General features: G+C 33.8%; 4 protein-coding genes and 2 pseudogenes across 4 annotated transcripts; all 6 read right to left on the bottom strand.

Moving 5' to 3' along the window:
• Window positions 1-2,867: 2,867 nt before the first annotated feature.
• On the bottom strand, window positions 2,868-5,097 carry LOC107942005 (uncharacterized). Its single transcript, XM_016875642.1, has 7 exons — window positions 5,070-5,097; window positions 4,692-4,924; window positions 4,376-4,588; window positions 4,126-4,288; window positions 3,885-3,969; window positions 3,276-3,475; window positions 2,868-3,127 (listed from the first exon to the last, which is right to left on the bottom strand). The coding sequence occupies exons 1-7, from the start codon at window positions 5,095-5,097 to the stop codon at window positions 2,868-2,870; spliced, it is 1,182 nt and encodes a 393-aa protein (XP_016731131.1).
• A 5,942-nt stretch (window positions 5,098-11,039) lies between these two features.
• On the bottom strand, window positions 11,040-13,454 carry LOC107942002 (probable E3 ubiquitin-protein ligase ARI8). Its single transcript, XM_016875639.2, has one exon. It carries the CDS (start codon window positions 13,109-13,111, stop codon window positions 11,195-11,197), a length of 1,917 nt encoding a protein of 638 aa, XP_016731128.1. The 5' UTR covers window positions 13,112-13,454; the 3' UTR covers window positions 11,040-11,194.
• A 723-nt stretch (window positions 13,455-14,177) lies between these two features.
• On the bottom strand, window positions 14,178-23,277 carry LOC107942007 (exocyst complex component SEC3A). Its single transcript, XM_016875645.2, has 25 exons — window positions 22,883-23,277; window positions 22,465-22,535; window positions 21,047-21,127; window positions 20,791-20,858; window positions 20,506-20,608; window positions 20,019-20,164; window positions 19,487-19,604; window positions 18,874-18,978; window positions 18,574-18,675; window positions 18,350-18,487; window positions 18,064-18,192; window positions 17,891-17,971; window positions 17,735-17,809; window positions 17,480-17,653; window positions 17,233-17,386; window positions 17,077-17,141; window positions 16,657-16,827; window positions 16,492-16,571; window positions 16,154-16,235; window positions 15,657-15,754; window positions 15,455-15,563; window positions 15,253-15,321; window positions 14,900-14,965; window positions 14,730-14,819; window positions 14,178-14,512 (listed from the first exon to the last, which is right to left on the bottom strand). Exons 1-25 carry the CDS (start codon window positions 23,055-23,057, stop codon window positions 14,402-14,404), a joined length of 2,661 nt encoding a protein of 886 aa, XP_016731134.2. The 5' UTR covers window positions 23,058-23,277; the 3' UTR covers window positions 14,178-14,401.
• A 39-nt stretch (window positions 23,278-23,316) lies between these two features.
• On the bottom strand, window positions 23,317-24,488 carry LOC107942008 (dirigent protein 1). Its single transcript, XM_016875646.2, has one exon. It carries the CDS (start codon window positions 24,219-24,221, stop codon window positions 23,670-23,672), a length of 552 nt encoding a protein of 183 aa, XP_016731135.1. The 5' UTR covers window positions 24,222-24,488; the 3' UTR covers window positions 23,317-23,669.
• On the bottom strand, window positions 23,317-25,427 carry LOC107942009 (uncharacterized; annotated as a pseudogene).
• Window positions 25,428-25,707: 280 nt separating this feature from the next.
• Window positions 25,708-26,925, bottom strand: LOC121203402 (F-box/FBD/LRR-repeat protein At1g13570-like; annotated as a pseudogene).

The following is a 26,925-nucleotide window of genomic DNA, read 5'->3' as shown; positions in this document are numbered from 1 at the left end:
TTTACCAGATTTTTAAGCACTCTCATCAATTAGTATTTTCTATATTTTATTTTTATTTTCATTCATTTTATAACCGCTCGCGTTTAAAAAAAAACCTCTCAACATAAGGAAATATTTCGTGTTTGGAAGTTTGAGAGATCGTGCCCAATCGTGTTGGGTTTTGATTTTTTTTCATTCTACTGAAATATGGAATACCCTTGTGAAATTTCATCCACCTTTTCTTAAATTAAAAAGAGGCAATATTTTGTGTTTGGGAGTTTGAGAGATCGTGCCCAATCGTGCTGGGTTTCGATTTTTCATTCGACAAAAGTTCAAAATATCCTTTTGAAATTTCATCTATGTTTTCTTAAATTAAAATGAGGCAATATTCCGTATTGGAAAATCGATAAATCGTGTCCAATCATGCTGAGTTTCAATTTATTGTTTGGCCAAATAGCTAAATATCTTTTTTAAATTTCAAATGCATGAGTTTCGGAAATTATGAAATGATCTTATATTGAGGGTTTGAAATGTTGTATCCAATAGTACTGGATATGATTTTTTATTCCTTCTGAACGAGAGAATCTTGACTTTCAACCTAAACGTTTTTAAAGGAATCGCATTTTAAAATCTTTTTCAAATTTCCAACATTAGGACGTTAATTGATCAGTACGGTACCAATTTTGGGCGTTGCGAGGGTGCTGATCCTTCCTCCCGCATAACCGACTCCTGAATCAGTTTTCTAGTTTTTCGCAGACCAAAAAACGTTGTTTTAATAAACCAAAATACTTTATTAAAATGATCGATCACAGGATGACCGGATCACACCTGAACAAAAAGGATTGGTGGCGACTCCATACCTCGTTTTAAAGTCGATTCCCGTTTTTCAAAATAAAAATGGTTTCGACAGCTGTCATTATTAATACATTGTTATTATTATTATTATTACTAATATCACTATTATCATTTTTTATTACTGTTATTATTATTATTAATATTTACTATCTAATATATTATTATTCCCTTCTTAATATTATTACTATTATATTATTACTATTATTATTATATTTTCTTTCTTTTCGTATTTACTTATACGTTATTATTTTTATATTAACTAATTTAATATATCTATATTTAGCACACTTATTTTATTTATATATCATTGCTCTTATAATTATCATTTTATCATTTATTTTATTTATATCTTTCCAAATAATTTCAAACTTTAGATTATTTATTATTTGTATTATTGTTATTATTCTTATTTATTATTACCATTATTATTACTATTACTATATTATTTTTATTTTTATTTTCTATTACTATTATCATTATTATTAATACTATTATTAATATTCTTATTATTATCATTAGTATTATTATTTTTTACCACTATTATTATTATTATCATTATTATTATTATCGTTTTCATTATTATTGTCATTTTTATTTTGCCATGTTTTATATTTTTTATTTATTTATGTGTTTGATTATTTCATTTTCCTTATGCATTTGTTGTATATTTTTATATTACTAACCTTGCTTTTATTTCATCTTTTTATAATTGCTCATATTATTGTTATTGACACTGTCGCACCTATAATTACATTATTAAACGTATTAGTACCATAATTTGCTTTTATATGTCACTATAAATCACGTCATATTTTTACTTGATACATTAAAATAACTCTTTCATAAAAGTAATATTCCATATTTAGAAATTCGAGGAAATCGTGCCTTAACTTACTGAGTTTCGATTTTTCTCATTTAACCTAAATTACGGAATATTCTTTTAATTTGTAATATGAGTTTTGAATAAGATTGTTACTCACGGAAATATGAGATGCTGTATCTTAACTTACTGGATATGACATTTTGTTACATTGAGATAAGAATTTTTGCAAATAAAGATAATATTCGGTATTTAGAAATTCAAGAAAACGTACCCTAACTTATTAGGTTTCGACTTTTCTCATTTACCCTAAATAACCGAACATCTTTTTAAAAAGTTAAAATACATGAATTTTAAATAAAGGCAAGCTCATTCTCAAAGTTCGAGATATCGTGTCCTAACTTACTGGACGTGACATTTTATTATTTCGAGACGAAAAGGTCTTTAACATTCGAGTGTTTTTATAAAAAGAGGGATTGTATTTTAAAGTCTTTCAAGTTTTCAAATTTTCGACACTCGGACACTAATTAATCAACTAGGTACCAATTTTGGGCGTTACGAGGGTGCTAATCCTTCCTCGTGCGTAACAGACTCCCAAACCCGTTTTTCTGAATTTCGCGGACCGAAATCGTTGTTTAAATAAATCAAATCATTTATTAAAAACAACTGCTTTTACGAGGTGACTCGATCACACCTCATCAAAAAGGATCGGTGGCGACTCCCATTTTCTCTTTTTCATTTTTAAAATAAAATCGATTCCCGTTTTTAAAAAAAATGATTTCGAAAAATATTATAACATGTTCTAGTCAGGAACATATAACAGTTAAATATGTGCAAAAAATATTATAACATGTTCTAGTCAGGAACATATAACAGTTAAATATGTGCATTAGTAAATAATAAACATAGTTAATTGCATCATATAACATGTTCTAGTCAGGAACATATAACAGTTAAATATGTGCATTAGTAAATAATAAACATAGTTAATTGCATCATACATTTCCAGTTTTTTTTTTTTAATAGTTGTAATTTTATTGCCCAAGAAGCAGCAAAACTCTTTACATAAGAACAAATAAACAGAGCAGTGGTATGTGCCTTCCCAAAAACCCTTCCATTCCTTTCACACCAAATAGCACGGATATCAGCATTCCATGTCAGCTTCTAAATGCAAACAATAGGGACTTGACTTTGCGAAAAGTAACAACCCAATTCAACTCTTGCTGCCACGTACCAATCGCTCGACTGATATTATTACATAACTGCAAGACCAATGATTGATTTTGGCAACAATCTTCTCAATCAAAGCCTTGCAATCAGGAATAGAAAGCTTCCTAGCAACAGGAGGAAGTCCAAGATATCGAACCAGTAACCTGCTACCTTGAACCCAGTGATCTGAAATCATAGAATCCAACTCATCTTCTAAGACTTCAGCAGCAAATAATTCACTCTCTGAAGTATTTAGTTGCAAGCCTGAAAACAAGTAGAACTACAATAAGCACCATATACCAACCACTGAATCAGAATTACCCTTCGCAAAGATAAGGAGGTCATCCGCAAATGATAAATGAGTGAGCTGGATTTTGTGGCATTTAAGGTGAAAATTAAAGACATCAATCACGATTTGCCGCAATCTCTAGCAACCGAGAGAGAACATTCATTACAATGGCAAACAAATAGGGTGAGAGAGGATCCCCTTGTCTCAGTCCCTTTGCACCTTTGAACAATCCAACCAGACCACCATTTATAGAAATAGAGGAATTAGGAGAAGTAACACAAGCTGCAATCCATCCAATCAAAGCATCAAGAAAATTTAAAGCCCTAAGCACGGAGGAAGAGATTCCCAGTTAACTGAGTCAAAGGCCTTCTGCAAATCAACCTTAAGGGGACATCTAAGGAGAGATTTGCTTCCTATTGTAGCCTCTCATCAGTTCATAGGCCAGCAGGATATTTATCATTAATGTTCCTCCCCTTGATGAAAGCACTCTGGCTTTTTAAAATAAGACCAAGCAAATAAAGAGTAATCCTGTTCACCAAAACTTTTTATAAACAGTAGTATAGCAAGCAATAGGCCTGAACTCTTTAACATGCTTAGGATGTTCGCATATAGGGACAAAAGTGATTGTAGTAGCATTAAAGGCAGGCAATAACTGAGAGATGGAACTGAGCTGCTGCAAGGAAATTAACACCAATAATGCTTCAAGCAGCTTTAAAAAAATAGGCAGTGTACCCATCAGTGCCAGGAGATTTATCATTTCCTTGCTCAAAAAGGGCAGTCTTAATTTCAGCATTAGAGATAGGACGGGCCAAGTCAACTTGAGCAGCAGTTTACAGAGAACAAGGAAGCAGTTCTCTAAGAACCTGATAAGACCAACCGACAACCTTGATATCAACAACCCCAAGAAGTCCCTGATAGAACTTAGAAATCTAATTGACAATAAGATAATGACTTTATAATCGATTCCCATCACCTTCAACAAGAGCACGGATGGTAACCTTGCTCCTTTTAACAGCCAGAGTCCTATGAAAAAATTTAGTATATTGATCACCCTCTCGAATCCAATGAACCCTTGCCTTTTGTCTGTAAAACTGCTCCTCAGCATCCTGCAAAGCTTTAAACTCACCATGAAGCAGCTAAAGTAGTTGAAAAGAATGCGAAGAAGAACCCTCAGCAAGTTCAATCAATTGTAACTCCTCTAACTTAGCTCTCTTCTTCTTTACCCTCTCAGGAATCTGACCAAAAGCAGCAACATTCAAGGCTCTCAAAGGAGCTTTAAGTCTTTTTAGCTTAATGAAGAGCCTAAGCATAGGGTTAGGATCACCATGAACTTCCTTACCCCAAGACTCAGCAACAATATTCATGAAGTCCTTATGTTTAACCCAAAAGTTGAAAAACTTAAAGAGTTTGAGAGGAGAGTAGACAGGCTGATCAAGCTAAACAATAGAAGGACAATAAGCAGATGAACCAGGCGCGAGGAATTCAAGCTTAGAGCCAGGAAAATATTGCAACCAATTGGTATTGACTATTGATCATCACCCTATCAAGTTTCCTTGCCATGAAAGTATCACTCTGATGATTAGACCAGGTATATCTGGGACCTTCAAAAGCATGGTCAACAATACCTATACTGCGGACAAATTCCTGGAAATCTCTCATGTCAGAAGTACTACCTTGAGAACCATTAAAGCAAGAACTCTCCTCAAGAGAAAGAGAAACATTAAAATCTCCCCCGAGAATCCAAGGAAAAGAGCCAACCTGTCTATCCTTAGCTTCAAGATGATACCAAAGTTAAAATTTGAAGATAGTCTTGTACAATTTTATTTGCTAAAAATTGGTCCCTCAAGTAACTTTTCTTTTTGTTAACTTTGTTAAAAAAATTAGTTACAATAGTAAATTTAACCCCTCAATATTTACCGCTTTTGTCAATAGAGCCCTCACTCATTTTTATTTTTGCTTTAGTTATTAAAAGTTTTAAAATATATAGAAAAATTAAAAAATATATAAATTTCTTCCATATGCCAACAAGTTAAAGAAAAGGAAAAAAATTATTATTAATCACTACTACTATAAAATTTTAACTTTTAATACATTATAAATCATTAAATTTAACCTCAACTTTCAAATAGTCAGTTTCCATCATTTAACTTTAATTATTTAACAATTTAAGTCACTTACTATAACATTGTTAATTTTTTTAATCGAATTTAGGATTCCTACTCCACTCCACGTGTTTTATGTAATGCCCCCTAACCCTATACTGTCATCAGAACAGGGTTACGAGACATTACCAGTCAGTACAGTCCAATTTCGGTCATTAATTAAAATAAATATTTACACACATCCTAGTTTTAAGATGTCGTCCCTTTAATGGGCCCTCGCGGTCCAACATGAACAGTAAATTCAATTCGGGACTAATTTAGAATCACTACGAATTTTTAGTAAATTTCAAAATTCATACTACATACCATTGCCAACCATAATTTACTCATTTCATGAGTACATCTACAACCTAAATGACTCTTATAAAACATCCTAGGTACATGCCATTACCAATAATTAACACACTTTACCTTAATGAATTCGGGATCGAACTGGGATGCTGATTCAACGTTCTATCTTTACTAAACCTGCGCACGGAAACAAACCGTACGCTGAGTATGGTATACTCAGTGGTATTTCTATAATCCGAACACTTAATAATATAACAATTAAACTTAAAATCACAATAACAATTATAAGTATTCATTTATTTGTTTTATAGATAAATTTTCAATTACTTACCATATAAATTCTATACAAGTCATATAACAAACACAATAACATATTTGTTCAATTCTTTTCATTTACCTACCGTATAAATTCTATACAATATATTCACAATTCACTTGTTTTCACACTTTATTTCTTAACAATATACCATTTTAATTCATTCTAACATCAATCATCATCCATTTGAACTTCACTCATTTCATGAACCTTTTGGTTCATGTTTTCAATCTCATATCTCAATTTCAATTCTCAATTCAATTTCTCATTTCATTCCAATAGCTCAATCAATCAAATTCACTCGACTTATCTTTTCACTTATTTACCCCTATTAACAAGACTCGGACCTTGACGGATACACGGATCCAACCAAACACACCAATATAGCACCCAGTGCCTCATCGGATAGTTCGAAGCAATATTTGACACCCAGTGTCTCATCAGCCTAGCCGAAGTAAAGTTGGTACCCAGTACCTCATCGAATCTATCCGAAGAAATATAGTGACACCCAGTGTCTCATCGACTCGAGGTCGAAGAATCCCTGAACACTTCCAATCCTATGGCATGCCAACTATATCCGACTCAGCCCGATACTGTTAATAGGGTATTCAATTCACTTTCAATTTTTTTCAATCAATACACATTTTAATTAATCACATAAATTCATAATTCAATACAATTCAATTCAATTCACTTTTCAATAACAAATATCCAAATATCACAAATCTCATATTTAAAATTTTCAATTCAATTCAAATAATCAATATATATTCAATATTCAATATATATATATCTATATATATACGCCAATTCAATCAATATAAATTTAATAAATTCATCACATACTATATCAATCCATTTCATTTGCAAAACACAATAATTCTTACTTCAAACACTTAATATACATATTAAGAAATAAATTCAACAATTAAGTATTAGGTTCGGATTATAGAAATACAAACCGTAATTTTTGAGCTAACTCCCGTTGACTTTGTCTTGTCCTTTCTTAGCCGAGATTTCTGGTACAACATTGACTACGAAATTAATACAATTTATAATCATTAATACATTACTAATTCATATCTTGAGTTATAGAATTCTAAATTAAGATCCGCTAATTTTTCCTGAAACTAGACTCACAAATCTTCCTACAATAAAATTTTCAGAATTTTTTGGTTTAGCCATTAAGTACAGTTTATTCTTTAAATTCACCCCTATTCTGCTGTCTGACAGTTTCGTCCCTTCTTCACTAAAAATTAATTATCTCACAGTACAGAACTTGGATAACATTATCGTTGATTTCTCATGAAAATAGACTCATTAGGGATTCTAAACATATAACTTTAAGCCTCTAATTATTTTTATTCAATTTTTGGTGATTTTCCAAAGTCAGAACAGGGGAACCCGAATTCATTCTGACCTTGTCTCACAAAATTCATTATATCTTATAATTTACAATTCAATTGCTTATATCGTTTCTTCTATAAGAAACTAAACTCAATAATCTTTAATTTAATATTTTATTAATCCTCTAATTCAATTTCTACAATTTTTGGTGACTTTTCAAACTTAGACTACTGCTGCTGTCCAAAATAGTCTTAGTACAAAATGTTGATTTACTTTAATTTCAATTTAATCCTAACTAAATTCACTTACTTTTCTATCTTAATTCATACTTTATTTCTACTCAATTTTTAACCAAACTTAGACATAATTATCTATTTTTCATCATAAAACCATAATTTCGAAATTCTTTCAATTTAGTCCTTAAAGCATAAAACTTATGAATCACTTTACAATTTAATCCTTATATCATTTCTAACTTGAATTTCTATCAATTTAGCCCTTAATTCATCATTTTATTTAACATGGACAATATCTAGAAATCTAATAACTTTCAAAATATCAACTTAATTTCATCAAAACTTTGTTCTAAAACTTCTAAAACATCAAAATTAAGTAAAAAGGGCTAAATTAACTTACCAATTAAACTTTAAAGCTTCAAAACATTAATTTTCCCTTTTCTCCCTTTCTTTCTTTCTTTTCTTTCTTTCTCCCCTGTTCTTCTCTGTTTCGTTTGCTTTCATTCTGTTTCTTATGTTTCTTTACTTATTTATATAATATAATATATAATATAATATACTATAATATAATAATAATATCATTTAATAACAATTTCTTATATTTTAAGTAATTATTTAGTTGTATTACAAGTATATGTATTTAATTTATTACACATGTATTTATAATTACCATACAATTGTTAAAATAATATTATAATATCATTAATATAAATTACAATATAATAATAATATAGTCTTATTAAATAATACATTCATGAAAAAAATCTAAGATTTTTATCCACATTTGCAGCCTCATTTATGGGACTTGGTATATTTACCTATTTGGTCCCTTTAACTTTTCTTTAATTTATAATTAAACTTTCACACTTAATTCAATTTAATCCTTTCCACTAATTACTCTTAATTAAGCTAATTTTACTTAATTAAAGTCTAATTAACCACTCAATTGACTTCGTAAATATTTTTAATAAATATTTACGAATCCATTTTTCAGAAACGGAGACCCGAAAATACACTTTTTCGGTAACGGTAAAATTCGGGTCGTTACATTTTAAACATGTAAACAAATAATATCTAATTGGAATTTTAAATAATTTTTTAGGTTTATTTTTAAAGTTGAATTAGGTGAGATGATAGGATAAATATTAGATTGATATTAGAGATTAATATTTCATTAGGGTTTACTTTAGAATTAATATGATATCATTTAGGTGATTAGTAGATATATGTAGATATATATTAAAATAAAATAGCAAGATGATGTTCAAAACAAATAAAATAGTAAGATAAATTGTAAAAAAAGGATTTAAAATTAAAAAATATATCAGACGTGTTAGGTTTGAATCTAAAAAAATTGATTTTAAAAAGGATTGGTTTCTAAAAGAGAAGAGGAGACGAATAGTTAAAAGACATACACATTCTTTTACTGAAAATCTCTTTCACTTTTTTTTCCTTTTTGAGTTAGCATGCTCTTATTTTATTGATGCTTCATCATGTTTCAAGACGCTGACACTAAGGAAGGGTTTGGGTATCTAGAAAATAGAAGGAAACCATGCAAAAAAAGGATATGAAGACTTACTTTCATTTCTGTTTTAGGGGTTTCAATTTTTTAGAAAAAGAGAAGTTGAAGGTTTAACTTAAATAATAAATAAACATTTTTTTTTCTTTTCCAATAAAAATAAAATACACACATGAGTAATAATAATTGATTAAACGAATTTTAATTTAACATAAATGAATTAGCTATGATTTATTCCACTTTCATTTTCTTTAAAAAAATCAACTTTATTATTAATATGACTTTTATTTACTTATTTTATAAAAATATATATAAAAAGAAAAAAATCGAATTATTGATTAACTATTTATTGAAGTTTTTCATTTTTGATGAAATTGAAGGTCCTATCATCCTTAATCTTAGAGGAGTATTAAAAAATGGGCTAAGAAGTGATCAGTCCACTCCCATCAAAATTAGGGGTACATGGATTTTGTGGATATAGAAAATTGGTTATTATCGAATTGTACTAAATTAATTAGTTCAAATCGAATTTTCATATTAAATTTTATTTAAATAAAATTGATTCTATTTTGCTGTGAGCCAATCACTTCTTAGCCGGTGTCTTTAGGAGTCTGTTTGGTTCCCCATTTTTTAATGCTTCTCTAAGGTTAAGTTATGGTAGAACTGTCAATGAATAAAACCTTCAATTTCATATTTAAAAAAAAAATTCAATAAACAGTTAATCAATAATTCAATTTTTGTTTTTTTATAAAATAAATAAAAATCATATTAATATCTTTTAAAGAAACTGAATAGGAGTGTTTTATATTTATTAGACACTATTTAACAATTTTAATTTTTTTTACATTTATATATAAAATCTCAATTAATATATTTATTTAAAAATAATTTATAAAATCTATAATTATAAATTTTTATTAGAAATCTAATCACTCTCAATCTTCATTCAATAGTCAAATGTTAAATAATTAATATATTTATTTAAAAATAATTTATAAAATCTATAATTATAAATGTTTATTAAAAATCTAATTCAACCTTAACTTAATCACATTTAATATTCACAGAAGATAGTAAAAGGTTTAATCAAATTTAAAATTATTTGTTTTAGCATTCTTGATGTGTAATGTTAAATTATTTATATTTTAAAATTCTTAATGTATAATTACAATAAAAAATCAATAATGATAATCAAAATTTTAAAATTTTTAAGAGTAAGAGAAAAAAGTTAAAATTTTTAATGATAACTAAAATTTTAGAGAAAAAAAGTACACAATACATGATAAGGAAAGGAGAGGAACAATAATAAGAGAAAAATGAACACAATACATCATAAGGATAAAAGAGATGAATTTAATTATAAAATATGTAAAAATAGAATAGAAACTATATTTAGAATTTAAAAACAATGAGTTTTGTTTTAAGTTTTAAATGGATTTATGTATTAACTTCGAGTTTTTTTTTAAATATTTTTTTAGAATTTTTTAGTGTCCAATAAAATAAACTAAAATCCAACGGTTTAATGAAACTAAATTATAAAAAAACCCAAACCGAATTATGGGTTGGATTTGAACGGTTTTTCTGGGCCCTGAAAAGCACCACGTGAATTTAATAAACCAAGAAAGGGGTATGTGATATTCGATAGGCACAGCTCAACCAATACCAAATCTTCCTATTCATTGTAAAGCAGTTATTGTATTTGGTAATCAAATTGCATGAGAAGTGAGCTACAAGTGAACCAATTTAATTAAGGTAATCCTCCAGTACATTCAATCTATTCTAAACAAAGATTAAACTTTAGTGCTGAGTTATTAATCCATTAGCTTTCCCTGAAAAAGAAGAAAAATCTTTGGTGAATCTTACCCAAATTGATTAAACTCAACTCAAAATATTAATTTATACAAGCATCCCACTATGCAAATTTAAAGTGGGGGTACTGGTACGCATATCTGCAACATAAAATGCTATTGCGTTATGTATGAAATCATCGCTATGGATGAAATCTGGAAAATGAAATAGAAGAAAGAGATATTCTTTATTTAAATACAATTCCTTGTTAATCTGGAACATGAAATACAATTCCTCATCATCTCCATGGATGAAATCCTAAAATTTTTGTAACTAGCAAAATGACGAAAAGATAAATTAAAACTCACCCTGTTTGGAGTCGTCTAAGGTCCCGGTGCATCAGTACACATTGCGCATGTAGCCGAGGTCCTGGAATTGGCATAAGTACAGACATCACAAGTCCAAGACCCTCGCCCACACATTGCACAATTAGTGGCAGAACTCTGATTTTCGTAGGAACAATATGCACAAGCCCATGGTTCCATAGCACTGGCAGCGGCCGCAGGGGCAGTGGCAGAGTTATCGTTTATATTTGTATCCAAGACTGGAGCTGCATTAACAGCAGCAGCAGCCCAATTCGACTTTCGTTTCTTTGAGACACTTGACGAACCTGTGTTTACATCAGATAGTCCATTCTGCAAGGCGGCAACCAAGTTGTCAAAGTAATTTCTAGTCACTCTGGTAAGCAATGTAAGCTTTTTTCGGAACTCTATGAATCCCTCCACCGAGATCTCGTCTTTCAGGTATGGTAGCAGCTCCTTTTCCGCACAATCGTGAAGCCTCTCCAAGCCAGACTCAGCCTGACCTTGCAAGTACTCGAACAAGTTCCTTTTAGCCTCGCATTCCTCAGGCAAATAAAAACCATATGCATAGGTCCATGCAAGTACCCTCCTACATTCGATTATCTGTTTCCAGGCCTCTGTTACGAAACTGATTTGAGCCAAAGGTTGTGCTTGAATACGACTAAGAACCTCAATCTGTTCGGTTTGCACTTTTTGCAATTCGGCAGCACCCTTTTTCATTGAGTTCTGATTGGTGGCCCAACGTTCGAAGTAATGGGTGTATTTCATCACATATTGCTTCGCCTTTTCTCTTTTTTCCTCCTCGGGGTTCCCCTTGAAACGATTGCAAGTGCCATGGTTTTTCCAATCTCCAAGGCAGAGCCAGCAGAACTCGTAAAGGCAAGGCGCCCTACATGTCATATGCGAACATCCCATGTTTTTCTCAATTGGCCTTTTGCATTTGGGACAAGGCTTGGTAAAAGCTAGTATGTAATTTACATTCTCAGACTCCGAGCTGTTCTTCGACATCCATTTCGTCACGGTTTCACAGTCCACGGGACGATGAGCATCTTGAGTACAATTCCAGCAAAAGGAATGGGAGCAAAGGCAAGAAACATCAAGATTTTCACTCCCGGCGACAAAGTCAATAGCGTTTTCACAGCCTGGGCCTGGACACCACTTGATCATCTTTTTTGATTCAATATATGACATAACAATGTAGCTAGAATACTTGTTTTTCTCTTTCTCCGACGCAAACAAACCCACCATGTCTTCACCCACAGCAGCACGGCAAGATGGATGGGGACACGTTAGCAATAAACTTTGAGGGCCATCAGCAATGGCTGTTTTAATGTAGGAACTCCAACAATCATTGCAATAACGATGTCCACAAGATGTGGACTTGGTCCCATCACAAGGGTAATCTTCAAAGCAGATTACACAAATACTGCTGTCGTGATCAGGTGACCCGATCAAGGGTTCGAGAAACAAGCCTGCCTTTTCACGGGCTGCTTTTTCATCGGCAAACCATGAATCAAAAATATTATTAACACTCCAATTATAGTGAAGGAGTAAGCTACTTGCCTCGTTTTTCGATATAGACAGGACAGAAGAGACTTCAGCGATGTTATCTTTTATACGATGGCGTATATCTGCTTCAGTTAAAACACTATAGTTTTGGCCAGATATTGGGGAATCATGTTCATCTTCTTCAAGTGCATTCTCATCACCATCATCGTTATCGTCACAATCATGATCACCGTCATCATGCCAGTCGCTGTTTTGGAGTAGATCGTCATCATCGTCATTATGGCTGTCGCTGCCTTGGAGTTGATCGTCATCAAGGCTGTCGCTGGCTTGGGGTGGATGTAAGTCATCATCCGTATCGTCGAGATAGAAGTAGTCGTCAGCAGTATCGTCATAGGCAAGGTTCACATCGTCAGAATCAGAAGCAGCCATAGACAAAAGAAAACTGAAAAACCTAGGAGAAGATATTACAAGTGGAAGGCAGCTTGAAAATTGAAAACCCTTCTTTGGTTTTGCAAACTCCAAAGCCAAAGCCTATGATATGATGAAAAGACTGAGAATGAGACTTATTTATTGATTGCTTAATATAATAAAATCCCAAGGGGAAGGGATTCTGTATGTATACAATATAAGGCGATAAACCCTAGTAAACTGCTCCTGGTTAAGTAATTCACGCAATCGCTAGTAAAAAAATATAAAAAAGAAAGAAAAAGAAAACGGAATCCTGTGAGTCATCTACTTATATATATGTATATATATATATATGCTCACAACACCCACAAATAATAATAAAATGATAAACCGAATAATAAAATAATAAACGACGGTTTAACGATACAGATTGGATGTGATTTGGTTAATTAGACATAGTGACATAAAACCTTTACCCAAGATTTTTATTTTTTTGCTATCAATTCTGAATACAGAGCTATAAAAGTATTTTATTAGTTTTGGCAAAATTATTAAAATATGAAATTTATCCAACTATTATCATGAAGCACAGAGACAGAGAGAGAGGAAGGTTCTTAGGGAAAAATATGCTGCAGAGAGATTCAAATTCAGTGGTCTCAATTCAAACAATGAAAGCAACTTGCCACATCATGAAGTCGACTCCTAAGTTCATTAGGGTAGGCGTGAGTTTGATAAATAGACTGCGTGGACGTTGATGAGAGTTTATTTATGGATCCTTCGAATCAGCAAGTACTTTATAGCTAACATGGAAGCTGCATCCATCAATGTGCTTGACCCTAATGAATATCGTCGTTGCCATTTCCTTGATAAGCAAGCGTACTTCTAAGAGAAAAGAAACCAGCTAGGAAAGAAAATTCAACGCCCATCAAGAGTGCAATCCATGATGTCATAAACCAATCATATTAATACGTTGGCTGGCATATGAGGAATGGAATAGAACAAACATCGACTCTGCGCACCAACTATGTGGAGATTTTTGAGAATTAAAGAATGGAATTCCAAAAACTCTATTAAACCTTACGAAATGTAGAGCAGACAAATAAAACAATTTTACATTGAACATGATACAACAGCAACTTCTATCCGATAATGAATGAATATAATGGGTAAGTTTCAAATAAATTGAAATATGGGTTTTGGAGGGGCGATTGTCTATTATATTACAACTTTAATAATTAGAGCAAGCTAATACGGCTCTCCGCTCCAAATGGAAAATACAGAAGATTATACAGAAGGCAAAATCTGTCCCTTTTACATGGAAGCAAGCAGGTCTCTCATTTCACTAACCGATGGGATGGTTTCCGTGGGGTAAATTTTGGCAACAAGTTGGGCAAAGCTATCGTACTTGTCCAGAAACTCTTTCTGTCAAATTTACAAGAAATAAAACTAGTAAGAAACCAGCAATATATCACCAAACCAACCAACTCAAATTCCCTCCCTTCTTCCTTCAACCTCATAATCCACCTGGGTTGTTCTAATGCTCTTTCCCATAGCATTGATTAATGATGCACAATGCATAATACTTTGGCAAAAACACTAAAGCCTTGATCGGTTTTAGAAATAGAAGAAGTTAGCTTACCTTGCACTTGTCCCACAAAGAGGGTAACAGCTCCTCAGATGTCAAGTTCTTCTGCAACTTCTTATACATTGCAGTAATAGATTTGTCAACCTGTAAGAGACAGATCTAGATTTAAATTCCACCATTTGAAACTAAGGACAATGTGTTCCAAAAGTTGATGATCAACTCACCCCAGATAAACTGGATTTTAACATCTTCCGGAGATCCATTTTAGACAATCCAAGCTGAAAAGGTATCTGAAATTTGTGAAGGACAAAGTCAGCCAAATCATTCATTTGATAACAATCTGCAAAAGTCTGGAGATGACCACTGGCAGTAATTTCATTATTTAAAAAAAAAATGCTTTGTTTTTCCAATTTATCATGGGATTCTGACTTTGCTAAAGATGAGAGGGTAATGCAAAGCATATTATGGCTTGTTATGTAAATTTAGTCAAAAGTGGAACAGACGCTCTTGAGGAGCGATCTGATAAAACCCTGCATAAATTATGAACCTGGGAAAGTACAATCAGTAACATGCTAACCTCTTCCGCTGAAATTGTAAACATTAAATCCTCAATCTTTCGAGCAAATTGGAACAGTCGTTCAAATTGCTGCAAAAAGAAAACAATTGTAAAGACTGAATCGTAACATGGAACACTTATCAGTATCTCCACAACCATTTAACATCACTGCTTAACAATAATGAGTGAAGCAACTAAAAAGCCACCAAGGTGGATTACTTACATAGTATATTATCATGCTGATATGACGTGTACATGCTTGTTCATATGCTTCACTTGCTTGGTGATAAAATTTGGCTAAGGTGGGCACAACATTGGCCAGATCATACAAGCTGTAAAGTATGCATGGAGAGGGAAAAAATTAGCCTCAAGAAACAAAAGAAATATTATACCCATACCCTTAGCCATAGGAAAAAGATGCAGACCTATTCTGGAATGCTGCATAATTTTCTAAAAGAAATATATCAGCATATTTTGGATCCGTTTGTGCCAGTTTTTCAAGAGTAGCAAACATAACGCTAACCTGCCAAACAATATTTGCAATGACAATATTCTTTCAGGAAAGCATATTCAGAAGATAATAACATGGAAAAAATAAAAAAATAAAAAGAGTTGATTTGTCACCACAATGAACTAAATCTTATCAAGAAAGCAAGAATAAAAGAAGCAGCTAAACAGATCATAAGTACATGGAAGACGGCCTTGCTTATTAACCATCAGCATAAGTAGCTTGAAAGAATGCTTAGTGACTTATCATTCTATTTCATGCAACAATTTGCTAAATAGTAGCAACACTAGAACTCTTTACATGCTTAAGTCTCGTCACAATGCTAAGACTACAATATGATCCATCAAGAGCTCACTTAACCACACTACAACTAATCCAAAATAACAAGGATATCAAGCTGAAGATAGGACTTACAAATTTGGTGTATGCTTGATCAACCAAGTCCCGTGATTGTCCTTGAATGTACTGTTCCATGCGGGTGGCTAGAGTTGCAAACCTGTGCATAAGTACATATGAACTGTTTAAAACCAACTGAAGTAAAACATGACAAGCAAGCATCACATAATAATGTGGAACCTAGCTATGTTGGAGATAATACTGATAGCATGTTGATAATATATGCCTGAAAAGGCAAAACATTTTCAAACCATAAAGGGAAACAGCTACTTGTAGCTTTTTTCTCTTAAAATTTTTATCAGCTTTGATCTCAAATGTGCACTCTGAAATCTTATAAAGGCTATGGTTCACTTTACCGAGGGATGTAAGACAAGACTCCCATTTGTCGCACGTTGCGTTCATTTCTTTCAATTTGATGGCAAGCCTCGTCAACAAACTGCAAATCCAGTTGCAGCTTAAACCAGTTAGATTCATACTAAATGCAAAAGGTCATAAAAATTTCAGTTTCCATACAAACATACCCGGCTGAACTGCATAGAAATTTTTGATTCAAGAGCACCAAGCAGGAGACGCACAAATCCTGCCGCATCAGCTTTCTGGCCAGATAGATAGCGCTCTGTTATACCATGCATGGATATGCAACGCAGAGGGTCAATCTTGTATGCCCAATCAACTACAGCATAAAAGTCTTCCTGTAATCCAGAAAAAAAACAGAAATTGGGATTGCAAACAAGAGAGTGCCTACCAAGCAACATTATAAAGGCATAATGATATAAACAAGGAGAACAAAGTACAATGAATGAAAAGAACATGCAAACTCTACAATAATGAGCATGCACAAAAAGCACCGAAATTTGGGAAGACATTCTGGTTCCAGAAAGTCAGAAACTATAACGAATGACAGAAAATCTATCTGCAAAAGACTGCAATAGCTTACATACTTGAATTCCATCGAGCAAATCCTGTAGTGACTCATTTAGTGATTGAAGATCAGCAGAAGTTTTACCTAGTAAAATAAAATAGTTACAACATTCTTCAGTTTGAAATTAAGGGAGGTTTATTACCACAAATTATAAAGTCACAAGAGAAATGATTACCAGCTTTACTATCATTGTCATCAATATCCATAATGCCCAGATCATCATCATTGGTATCATCATCATAGGATCCACTTTTACTACCATTAGCAACACCTCCAGGGGGAGCAAGTGCAGGAACTTCAAAGCACATGAAGTGTGCAAAGAAAGAACTCTGCAGTTTGAGCCATGAAGGAATAAATTTTCAATAAATCAAGACTAGGGAATGCATGTAACCTCTTGTACTAATAGTGCAGGGAAGGACTACCTCATCTACAAGTAGGGGAATAAAAATTGTCAGCATTTTGGCATAAGCATCAGAAACCGCTGAAGTGTCTGCACTATTCCCACTTTGACTGCCACCTGTGGAAGCCTCCAGCCATACAGTTGGATTTCTTGATGCTTTTGTACTAGCACGAAGCTCATTGGCAAATTCACGAGCCTAAACAGAAAACATAAAGCTTGAATGAGAAAGACATTTCTTGTTATTGAATAATGGAAAATCTTATTTTGAATTACCAACCTCACGGCGCAGAAGTAAGTTAAGGGAGCTACAATAAGCTTTCCTTAAAGGACCCAAGCAGCTCTTATCAAGACTCTGAGAACAAGCAGAAACAAAATTATTAGAAATATTGAGACCAAATATTTTACAGATGTTAGACTTGATCAGTAATTTGACCTTTAAATGTTGCAGAAGGCGAGCATACGTCCTGCATTTATACCGCAAGTCAGCATGATCAGGCCTCTTCAACTGTCCCCGCTGTTTAAAGCAAGCAGATGAACAACAGTTAGGAACCCTAGTATCATAGTTTATACTTGTTATCAAAACTGAAAACAAAATGAAGGAAAAACCTGAGAGAAATAGCTTTTGTCACCAATCATAAAATCCACCAAACTGGCAAAGTAGTTTCTCAAAAACTCAGAAGCTCTCCGGACAAATGTAGCTTTTAGTTTTTCGAGTTCTGCCCGCTTATCTTTAACCTAAAACAAAGATAAAAAAAGAAAAGTAGGATCCGAATTAGGTACTTCAGAACTTCAGAAACCTAGCCCAATAGCAATACCATGTGCCACATGATCTACTGAATTATTTGCCTAACTACAAACTTTAAAACTGGAGGAATGAGACAAGGGTCCATACAGCTCGCATTTTTGCATAACTGGGATCCAAGTTAGGTACTTGAAGGCCACGCAAAGCACCAGTTAACCACTCACATGCTTCAACATTTTGAAGCATGCGAGCCTCATCAAACGAGCCTCCTGTCAGACATGCTGCATACTACAACCAATAAAAACATTGTTAAGGTGAATACAGGCTACATACATAGGCTGAATCTAAACAAAACATGGTAATGGATAACATACCTCAGAAGGGACACGCAGTCGTTCAAGAAGCTTATCAAGTTCTTCAATGAGTGATTTATTATTTACAGATTGCATCTCTAACTTGTTGTTGCGGCTCTCTATCTGGTATGTTGTGAAATAGAGTTCACAACAGCATTCGAGGTCAAATGTTGAAGTAAAGAATATACACAGTTTAATCTTTATAATTTAGTTTCATGAAAAAACTAGCAGCAAACTAGAAGCATGTGAATGATCGAATAATGACTAGAAAGGATGAAAACAGATCCTACATATTAATAGACCATACAAAAGCTTCCCTACCGATTCAATGTCTTCTCTCATATGTCGTAATTTGACATTGAACATGCCTAACCAGTCATCCATGTCATCAACACAACTTGTTGCTGCCTCTAGCCCTTGCAAGACCTGAAAGTTAACATAATAATTAGTTAGCTTAGTAAGAAGCATATAGTTAATGGAGGTGAATATCAGCACCACTAAGTTTAATCAAGATTTTTCACACGAAAAGTTCAAAGGATATCCTAAACACCTAAAGCAATTAAAAATGTCAAAAGAAAAGATGAGAGATAACAAAAGTTCTTCAAGCACAGCAACATATTCATAGGAACTACTCAGGACTCAGGAGTAGGCAAACATAATGAGGAGCTCTCGGAGAAGAATGATTAGAAATCAAAGTAGAATTGGTTTACTTGAGTGTATCAGAAATGGGAGTAAACAAGACTGCATAGAATATCTGATAAGCCTGTTTGATGCCTAATGCATAAGGGGGTGGGCCTGGACCAGATGAGCCCTAAAGAAAGGGAACAATGCAGGCTATTGATTCCTAAAAATCCCAGCATGCTGAAAGTGAGATTTGAGAATAAAATTAAGGAGAAGAAAAACACAATCAAAAAGCAAAAATAGAAGGAAATACCTCATCTACTAGAGGTTCACTTTCCAAAATGGCATGCACATTTGCTGCTTCCAGGGCATGAAGCTCTCGCTTCAACCGTTCAGAAAATGCTTCTGCTTCACCAATGCCCATGACATAGCTGTGTACCATGTTATGATAAAAAAACATTACAACAGGATTGAGGGGCTTCAACAATTACCAAACACAATAAATGGTATATTGCCTTTTCAATTATGCAATGAAACAGATGAAGAAAAAGAAATCAAGAATCATATACTAACTAGGAACTATGACCACTACAAGGACCAACCCATATATTCAAATTTTTTGGCTCCATTACCAAGAAATGGCAGATATTACTGCTAGGATACCCCCCCTTTCTTATCTCCTTCTAGAGAAGTAGATAGAACTATAACACTAGCTGTGATCTAACCATCTCAGTAATTTGGCAGGTGGTTCAAGAATAATTATTATTATTAAATGCAAATGCAACATATAGGTATGGGCATTTAATATTCACTGAAGAACGTTAGAACAGAACAAAAGAACATACGTGCCCAAGAGAGCCTCAATGTCCTCTTCCTCTACTTGAGAGACGAGTTCCTTTTCAACAGTCACTTTCATGCCACTTTCTGGTACTGTAGTTGCAACTGGTCCATCTTGTAGATTTCTTTGAGTAGTGACTGAGGGTGTATTTTCCTAGATACAATATACAAGTCAAACCAATAAAGAAAAGATAGATTTGACAAAACTATTGACATGGGCATTTTAAATTTTAGGGGAAAACAAATTTGCTAGAAATTCTAAGCAAAATCAGACTTAACAAATGAAATTATACTCCTCAGAATGACCACCAATCCACAAGGGCCAATAAGTTAAAATATCCTTAAGCTTTTATCAGCAACTAAAAGCTTATGTTACGCTCTGCATAATTACAGCTTCTCTGAGTTCCATGAAGGACCTCTAATTTGCTTTACAAAAAATATTTAGCATCAATTTAAGAGTCAAGAAATTGGAAAGAATAAAATGATCTAGCTTACCTTAGCCCAAAGAGCCATTTCCACAATATCTACACCAACAACTTTGGGAAGACAACCCAGTACATCTTTGCAGATGTTTAAGATACATAATAAAAGGCGGTTCCTGCAAAAATATTTAAGAATAAATTTAAGGAACAATTAAGAAAAGAATAAATTTAAGGAACAATTAAGAAAAGAAGATAAACATTTTTGTTGAAGTACCAAAAGAAAGGATCCAAAGAAGGGGCAAAAAAAACGGCCAACAGAAAAAGGGTGATATCTTCAGTCCAGAGATATTTCAATTACCTGTCATCAATGTTGCGCATAGTCCACTGAGGTGGTGCAACACTTTGGCTTCTGAGATTATCAAATCCCTATAAGAAGTGCAGTTAGAAGTTGGAGAAATACCCCGTGCAAGGAGAGCAAAGAAAAGAAGTAATGTATTCTACTTTTGCTCAGTTGCTTCTCTAAATCACATAGACAAGGATCAAACAACATACAGCTTTCAACACAAAATCTTAATTCAATAACCAATAGAAAAAGAACACAAGAAAGGGGTTACCAAAGTAAAAGTGCATCCACTAGGGTCATTAGTCACAACCTCCACCTTTGAAAGATGCTTCAGCTTGTATAACTTTGCAGGCTGCAAAATTTCAATTAATTCTTATGCCAAAATATAATCTTAAAATCAATAAATCTAGAATACCGACCAGTTCAGACTTAAGAACTTCATCCTTAATCAAATAGTTCCCTGCCCTTTGAACTAAAAATTAACAAATTTTGCTTTAAGCTTATACCAGTAACATTCTCTTCTCAGTGATGCTAAAAGTGATTGTATAAATTTATTCCATGTTTCACTTGAAGAGGTAGATAAATGGCTAGCTTAAATTATGTTTATCTTTATTTTCATCAATAGCAAACTTAAGTAAGAAAAGGAAAGATATGATCCATAAGAACAATGAAGAACACTACATCCTACTTTCTTCATCTTATGACTCTTGATTCAACACTAATATCTGCAAAAGCCAAATAATCACACATTGATATCATTCTGGTAACATATAAGCCTGATGTATGATGAATAATAATCAACTAAATTAGTATAATGAAGCCAGAGGGGCAGGCAACTGTAATACCAAGGCCTAACAAAAAATAAATGGGCCAGCACCAATGGTACCAGGTATGTGGATCAGTCTGGTACAAAGAACAGGGACATAGTAACTTATTTGGAACATAATTTGATATGGGTAATCTTCTTTAGTTTGCTTAACAGATACATAGTACAATTAATTGGAACACAACGTTTTCAGAAAATACATACAGTTCACCTTAATTAAAATAATATAAATTACTAATAAATATAATTAGTTTTCATAAATGTAAAAAATAAATACATAACCATGGTTAAAAAAACTATAAACCTAGATTGATATAAAAATTTAAAAGGTCAAAAATAAAAATAATATCATTAAACTTCTATAAGAGAACAAAAATTAAAAGCCCCAAAACATATTTAAGTCTGGATTCTAAGATCCATACTTCACAGCTATTTTCTGGTGACTATTTTTCTTCCCAGTTTTTCCTCTCATCAATTGCAATTCATTGTTGACTTTTTCTTTATTCTAGAATGCCATGCTTCTTTTGTGAATAGAAGGATCATCAGAATTAGAGAAATAGATTGCAAAAGATCCAGGATTTGGATCTTACGATTCAATTCTCAATTCATAGTTAGGTAACAAATTTTGGTAACACAAGCCAGCACAGCCGCCGAGGTAAAGAAACTATTACAGCTAAGCCAAATGCAACCTCATGACGACTGCCCCCATCATTCCAAGTTCAGCTGTAGTAAGCTACCACGTAGTAACACTATTACAAGGCTTACTCAATAAAGAATAACAAACTCATAGGATAACGTTTATGCACTTATTCTTGCCTGTCCTAACACACGTTTTCTGAAATATCATAACAAGAGATAATTACCTCAAGAACTCCTCCTGAAGAATACTTCAAAACTCGCAGAAAAGCTTCAGTTTCCTGACCTTTTGATTTCACTGCACAAATGATAGTTCTTCGTAAGCACAAGCAACAAAAAAAGGCTACAAGGATCCAGTATTATTCTAAACAAGAACCCCACAAGACGAATAAGAGAACACATGCCACTTCAAATCCAATCATATTATTTTAATTCAAAAACCTTTCCAAAGCATAGCTAATACTCCTAGAACTTGAACCGACCTACCAGTTTTTCACAATTCTACAACCGTAAAGATTAGTTCACTAGTCCATATTTAACACGATTCTAGCATGATCAACAAGTTTTCAGTCGAAAATAAGTAAAAAGGTTATCAGTTTTTCTAAATTGAAGTAAAGAAAACATTGCAAGTGGAAAAAGACGTACCGGAGAGAGCAAGGACTCTAGGTTTAGCCATGTTGCGACCCAATCTGCCAGATTTACCCCAGATACCGCGGCTTTTAGCGACGCGAATCGACATCACGATCTTCTGCTTCGTGCCTTCGATTGCGGCCTCGCAAGCTCGCCTTAACTCCTCATCGTCCGCGCTCGACTTTGCCATTTCGTATTCCTTCAACCGACGGAAGCTCGCCAGTTGCCGAATCTCCAAGAGATAGATAGAAATAAAGCAAGAGATAAAATGTGAAAATTGCTTGACTAGCTCTTTACCAGACACAGTCCAAATAAAAAAATAAATTAGGAAAAAGAAAGGAAAGTAATATGAGCCGGCTATTTATGGACGAAAATTATAAACCGAGAGGCTCGGCCCGATTTCTTTGTATAAACCGGGTTGGAAGTAAGGTCTCTTTAACATTTTTAAAAACACATAATTAGCTTTTGCTTCTTTTATTATTTAAACACTATAATTTCGTATTAATTACACTGCAAACTCTAACCAATCCAATAACTGGAAATATTAATTGTATCAAAACTCAAACTCCATAAAATAAAATTAACTCTAAAGCCTAACTTCCGTTTCCACGGGCTGCAACCATTCCTCAACTATTAAGCATTTTGAATCCTGGTTCATGTCCTTTTTACCAGATCTTGGACTTGGAAATCATCTTCCTTATGCTGGGTTTTGTTTAATTTAGGCAGTTCCAAATTTATCATTGTAAATTTGGATCTTTTAAAACAAGGATCATCCCCAACAGATGGTTCTACTTTTGCTGCCTCACCCTGGAATGGTCTGAGATCTATTGGGAAATCTAAGCTGAAGCTTTACATGATAAGTGGGATCAGCTTCAGATGATTGGGATTTAGTCTGCATGAACACTGCAAGCCCACGTGCAAATGCAAAATAACCTGTTCCTCCAACCACTGTTAGTTCTTGCCTATCCTCGTGTTCCACATTATTGGCCTGGATACTCAGGCTCCCATTGAGCTTGGGTGTTTCGAAAGTGAGATAAATTATGTTGAATGCGGAATCGGCGAAATGTTCAATCGGAATAATGAAGCCTTGGGCTTTCCCGACTATTCGAGACGTGTTCTTCGGTCCCTCCGTGAGGGCACGGTGAAAGACGAAGGCTCCGGCATCTGACTGGGCAACAGGTTGGACACTAGACCTTGAGATGTGTGGGTGTTGAATGTACATGGAGAGGGCCAGCCAAGGTCTGGAAGGGTTCTTTGATGAACTTCTGTGGCTTACCGGTGAGAGCAAGGCCAATAGGACAACCACCGCAATGGCTATAACAACTGCAAAGCAAAAGATGATTCTGGGTAGCATTTTTGTAGAATTGAATCAGCCTCAAATCTATATTGCTTGCATAGATAGTTGCATATTCTGAGATCACTTTAATACACTAGAAGGTGAAACAAACCTGTTCTAGAATGCTAAATGCTTTAGGCCACCTAATTCACTTCTTCAGCTTTAAAAACCTAAACCAATGAAGTTCCTGCAATTGAGTTGGTTGGACCTTTAGTAGATAAAATTAAAACCTTTTGACTATTTTCATCATTTGAAGGGTTTATGAACAATAAACTGCATTTAAAGGGTTTATGAACAATAAACTGCAATACAGTCAACGTCAGAGTACATCAAGGTAGGGTCAAAGAAGGTCAAATTACGTCAGGTTCTTGCTTTAAACTCTAAACCATCACCAAAAAAGCTCATGATCTTTACTAAATTTGTCCACTAAAATAAAGAATAAACTCTGAGATTCACACTTTGAACTGAAGGATTCAATCATAATAATCATAAATTGCAAGAATTCTTCCTGACAAGGTATAATATACACAACAAGACATCAATTCGCATTATACTTTACATATTCCAGTATTTCTTTGATACGTTAGCCATGACTAAGATAATCATGGCTCCAAATAAATGACTTCTGTGTACACCGAGGCTTGGCGGAACCGAAGCAGTTCCTTCATCAACTCCCTTTCGCCTTCCAGGGAAGCAGGTTTAACAGTCAACTGCTCGAGCACAAGAGAACTGGAAAGCAAGAACTTGATGAAATCCAATTTCTGATTTCACACCAGAGATGACTGGTACCGTTGCTAATCTCAGGTGGCCAAACAGCAAGCTCATAGTGATCATCTTCCCAAAAGTTATTGGATCTTTCCACAGATGTTTGCTCCTTTGGTTGAGCCTAAATAAAACAGGAGAGCTTTAAAATAGCTAACCGACTTCCAAATCAGGAAGTTTAACATGCATTTAACCTTTTTAGTTTAACAGTTCAAGCTAAAATCATTAATGCGATGTAAAAGCTGGTGATACAACTATGTAGATCGTCATAAAAAACCTAAGCGAGTAAATAAAGCAAAACTCACCAAAACTTCCAGTTCTTGGAGATTTGAACAAGTTCTGAGGAGGCATAGAGCAGCTGCATTTTCCCTGAAATCATCAAAATCTATGCAAATGGATAGATAAATCAGATCTACACATGGGTTAGGCAACCTGCTTGGCATATTTCCAGTAGCCAAATACTGAATTGGAAAAAGGAAGAACAGTATAAATTAAAGCCACAAACAGATATATTCAGGTGGCATAAGGACACGCTAGAGGACTTGAATGGAGTTTCTTTAAATCAGCAAAGAAGCATCGACATTGGTGCTTGTAGAATCCCATAAAGGCTGTAAAACTGCATATAGGTGTCTAAATGATAAAAGTAAACACAATGGTGGCTCTCAATTGAAACATCTCAGGACACCAACAAACTTGTTTGATATCAATAAGACCCTATCATGCTAGCACTCAACAGCGATGTTCAATAAGCCATTACACTCAGGAAGTAACTCAGACTCAGCCTTCTAACATGGGGCAGATTAACAAAGAATTTGAGTCTACTAGAACGCTCTCCTGTGTCATTCTCATCATTATTGATATTTACATACAAACCAATAGAGGCCAGAGCTAAATGGAATGTACTCCGAAAGCTAGCATCATTAAAAAATACAACTAACGCCAAAGAATTGCAGATTAGGTGCATCAAGACGTGTGACACCAGTGAAGTTCATTAATGCCAATCTCTCAAGCAGGGAACAGTTAGAAACGAGGTTTTCAAACACATCCTGGATGATGGTAACATGTTGAAGATCAAGGCTCCTCAAATTCTTGAAACCTTTGAATGTCAATAGAGGTTTTAGAGAGCAATTAGATAGCTCCAAATGGATTAAATTCTGGCAATTAAATAAACAAGATGGAGACTTGTAGCATTGGCCCTTCCATATTTCCAGTATGAAATCTTTGATACAGCTCCTTGATATACAAAGAATCCATCAGTGGCAGTGACTCCCAAAAGTCTCGATAAGAAAGTATGAACTTGTGTATTGGACCCTTGTGTATTAAGACACTGATCATCAAACACAAGATACGGTATCATAGCCCATTTGTGTCTTCACTTCTTTGACATAATACTAGTCCTTACTGCATCCCTTATTGATAAATTTCGACAAGATTTTATCAATAACATATCCGAGTAAGTTGCTGATCTTATCTAGCTTTGCTTCTGTTTTGCTAAGCAATCTTGGTGGCTCTCTCTGTGCAAGTTAGCAAAATAATACTTACAGCCGTTAGTAATATTTCTAACATATTGGAGTCTCATGCACAAACATAATTAACAACCATAAGCAAATATATTCTATGAGAGGCCATGAAAACAGATTAGCTTCCTCTAAATCTCAGTGATGACAGCAAATTGCACTTCTTCGAGTTATGAATTCAGTCATTTGAAGAGATAGGATCAAAACGCAGTCTCTATATCCTAAAGATAGCAAGAATGAGAAAACATCACTAAACCAACTGATGAAAAATTTTGAAGCACATTGTCATGTAGCTGAGGCACATGACGTTATAAAGGGTAGCCATTGCAAATCTTAAGAGGGTAAATCTGGTGCTAATACTCACTTTCCTCAATTGTTAAACTTGGACGCAAATCAAGAGTGTTCCAAAGTTTCAAGCTAACATAAATTGGCAGCGTCACCAT

Source organism: Gossypium hirsutum, chromosome A05, assembly GCF_007990345.1.
Source record: "Gossypium hirsutum isolate 1008001.06 chromosome A05, Gossypium_hirsutum_v2.1, whole genome shotgun sequence".
Lineage (NCBI taxonomy): Eukaryota > Viridiplantae > Streptophyta > Magnoliopsida > Malvales > Malvaceae > Gossypium > Gossypium hirsutum.
The sequence above is the reverse complement of the archived record's forward strand: the minus strand, read 5'-3'. Positions and strand labels throughout refer to the sequence as shown.